This window comes from Fragaria vesca, linkage group LG2, assembly GCF_000184155.1.
Source record: "Fragaria vesca subsp. vesca linkage group LG2, FraVesHawaii_1.0, whole genome shotgun sequence".
Lineage (NCBI taxonomy): Eukaryota > Viridiplantae > Streptophyta > Magnoliopsida > Rosales > Rosaceae > Fragaria > Fragaria vesca.
In genome coordinates, this window is record NC_020492.1 from 7,435,381 (window position 1) to 7,438,816 (window position 3,436).

Consider the following 3,436-nt stretch of genomic DNA (forward strand, 5'->3'; position numbering starts at 1 on the left):
GTGTTGTCTGGGCGTCTCGCCAGATGGTTATTGCAATTGTCAGAGTTTGATATTGAATGTGTAACGCCTCGCGCCATCAAAGGGCAAGCTGTGGTTGACATGCCTGCTTTGTTTCCCGGTGACGAAGAAGTTTCTCTCATGCAAGACATTCCAGGGGAGCTACCAGAGATGGTGGGAGTGGTGACTGAAAAGGAATCAAAGAGCCAGCAGCCCTGGACCCTTTTCTTCGATGGGTCAGCCACAAGCAATGGAGGAGGAGCTGGAGTTGTGTTAGTAGACCCTGCAGGCAACACCAAAGCTCTGTCATTCAAGTTAAGCTTTCCCTGCACCAATAATTCAGCTGAATATGAAGCTTTCATCACTGGTATGTCTACTGCGGTGGAACTTGGTGTTAAAAGGATAATAGTGATTGGATTCTCAAACCTGGTCATCAGCCAAGTGAAGGCTGATTTCGCGTTGAAGGAGCCAACTTTAGCATATACCGGGATCCACCAACAGATATGCAGATGCTTTGGCCACGCTTGGGTCTAAACTGTCATTCACAAGAGAGCATCCTAACATCGCAGTAATACAAAAGAACAAGCCATGCATAGAAACAATAATTCTTATTGAGTTACCTGAAGAAGATGATTGGCGAAAACCTATCAAGTGTAGCTTGACGGGTCAAAATGTTGGCAGCGACTTGAAGATGATGAAAGATTATGTAATCCTTAATGGTGAATTAAACAAGCGTCTCTCAAGCAACATCTTGGCTAGGTGCGTCTGTGAAAAGGAAGCCAAGAAAAGGATGAGTGAAGTGCATGAGGCCACATGTGGACTTGAACAAGTGGTTAGCTTGTACAGAAGACTTCTGCGCAAAGGATACTACTGGCCAAAGATGAAGGAACAGGCATCTGGAGTACAAGCTGCATGCTCTAAGTGTTCTGTGCTTCCTTCGGAAGAAGAAGTCCTCGCAGTAACATTAGCCGATGATTGGAGAGCTCCATACTTAGAATTCCTACTTGACAAAATACTCCCAGCAGATGCAAACCTCAAGTACAAGGTGAAAAAAACAGCTGCAAGGTATGTTGTTGATGGAGGAATACTATACAGAAAGGGCTTCAATGGAAAGCCACTGCGATGTTTGGGAAGCACAGAGTCACAACAAGTCTTGGAGGAGATACATGTAGGAGAATGCGGTGAGCATCAAGGCAAAAAGAGTCTCTATCGGCAACTATTAAGCCTTGGCTACTATTGGCCAACAATGAGAAAGGATGCTTACATGAGAGTGAAGACATGCCATACATGCCAAGCACATGCCAACCTAATTCGCAAGCCGTCAACCATTCTTCAAGACATGGGGACACCATGGCCCTTCCACACTTGGGGGCTTGATTTTGTGGGAAAGATCAACCCAGCCTCAGATGGTTGTGTTTGGATAATTACAGCTACAAAATTCTCAACAAAATGGGTGGAAGCAATTCCCCTTCGCAAGGCATCAGGAGCTGCGGTCTGCAATTTCATAAGAGAATACATCATCTACAGTCAGCGACATGCTCAAAGGATATGGAGTCAAGCATCAGAAGTCAACCCCGTACTACCCTCAAGAAAACGGTCAAGCAGAAGCTACAAACAAGACTCTACTTGGAATCTTAAGCAAGATGGTGTTTGAATATGAGAAGGGTTGGAGTACCCACCTCCCAGATGTGTTGTGGGCTTACTGTACTTCGCCTCGAACAACCATGGGTTTCTCCCCCTACTCATTGGTATATGGTTCAGAAGCGATTTCTCTAGTGGAATTAACAGTCCCAACAGCTAGAGTGATGACTGTAAATGACCTGGAATGAGATGCAACATCTTGCTTCGATTGGCGACTCATGGACTTGGAGGCGGCAGATGAACAAAGGCAGCAAGCTGAAGAAAACATGAAGGCATATCACAAGAAAGTCACTCAAGCATACAACAAGATAGTCAAAGAAAGATGTTTCAAAGAAGGTGACCTTGTGCTCAAAACAGCTGACTGGGTGAGGAAGCAGATTTCAGGACCCTCAAAGTTTGCACCGCAGTGGGAAGGACCATTTGTCATCAAGGAATCTCACAGCAACGGCTATTATGTGCTTGCTTCCATCACCAGCGGAGCTCGCATGAGCCCCATCAATGGGAAATGACTCAAACTCTACTACTGTTAGTTATGCAACTTCGGTTTTTTACTTTCAAGCAAGAAGAAGCTTTTTTCAGAGGTCTAGTCCCAGACCTTTTTTGTAAACATACCACCATGGTGATGTTACAACCTTTTGTATTGCTCTCAGCAAAGAAAATGAAAAAGCGCTTCTCCAATTTCTCATGCTTTCTTTTCCTTGCAACCTGTAAAAAAAAAAACAACGATGCTATCCCATTTCAAGCCATAAAAATACAATTTTATGCAAGAGTTCAAGTCATTTCACTTCAAGCCTTTAGTAAAATGCAAGAACAGACAAAGTGTCATGCTCCAGGCCTTAAAACAAAAAGAATAGACCAAATACTGAGAATTCATCCCAAGTTTGATAAAAAAAGAGGGCTACATTTGAGTTCAGGTTTAAACAAAAGCTACATCTGATTGCAAGACCAAGCAAAAGACCACAAGATAAAACATGCAACAAAGCTAAAATAAGCCATCAGTGGTGCGGCTCTGTGAAGTCCAAGAAGATTTCAAAATAGAAGCCACGCTATCAGAACCGATACCACCAAATCTGGTGCGAAGATCCTCTTTTGTTTTCCCCAGTTGCTCTTCGGCGCGTGCAAGCTCACTCTTTAACTCAAGCGCAGACTGCTCCAACTATTGAATCTCCCTACAGCAATCCTCTAAGCCAGCAGGCTTGAGCCCAAAGTAACTTTTGGCAACTTTCTTCAAATGATCACATATGAAGCCAACATTAAGCCCCCAATCCACCATATCACGGCATGCATCCCTCCAAATTAGAAAAGTCTCTTCATCGCTCACCTCTTTAGACTCCATGCTATGCAATAGCTGACCGAGATGTTCAGTCAGGACCTGTTTCTGACGAGCACTCTTCGCCCCAACAAGCAAGTTAGAAAAGTTGCCTCCGTCATGCTTGCAAACAAAGTTAGTCAAAGGAGCCATAAACTCTAAAGGGACTTTGCTGCCCTCAAAAGAGGATTGGTCGCCGCTCAATGGTTGCGCAATGCTATCTATGGTGATGCTAGAACGATGATTCATGTCATCAAAACAGGCGACGAAATTGCTGAACCTTGTCTCCAAATCAATGAACAAACTTCCCCGCGCCTTGCCGGAATCAGGAGCAGAGGAGTAAATTGGAATAGCACAAGAGGGCATCCTTTCACTAATCAAGGTTGCAGGATCCTTGCTCCCATAAGTTATAACAAGGGGATGAGGCTCGTGTTTTTCTCCAATACCTGGCAAAACCAGCTCCACCTGCACAAAAAAGAAGATAAGGAG

At 44.3% G+C, this 3,436-nt stretch overlaps 1 protein-coding gene across 1 annotated transcript; it reads left to right on the forward strand.

Annotated features, from left to right (window-relative positions):
- Window positions 1-688: 688 nt before the first annotated feature.
- Window positions 689-1,826, forward strand: LOC101302525. The gene is made up of 2 exons (XM_004292237.1): window positions 689-1,406; window positions 1,525-1,826. Exons 1-2 carry the CDS (start codon window positions 689-691, stop codon window positions 1,824-1,826), a joined length of 1,020 nt encoding a protein of 339 aa, XP_004292285.1.
- The last annotated feature ends 1,610 nt before the right edge of the window (window positions 1,827-3,436 follow it).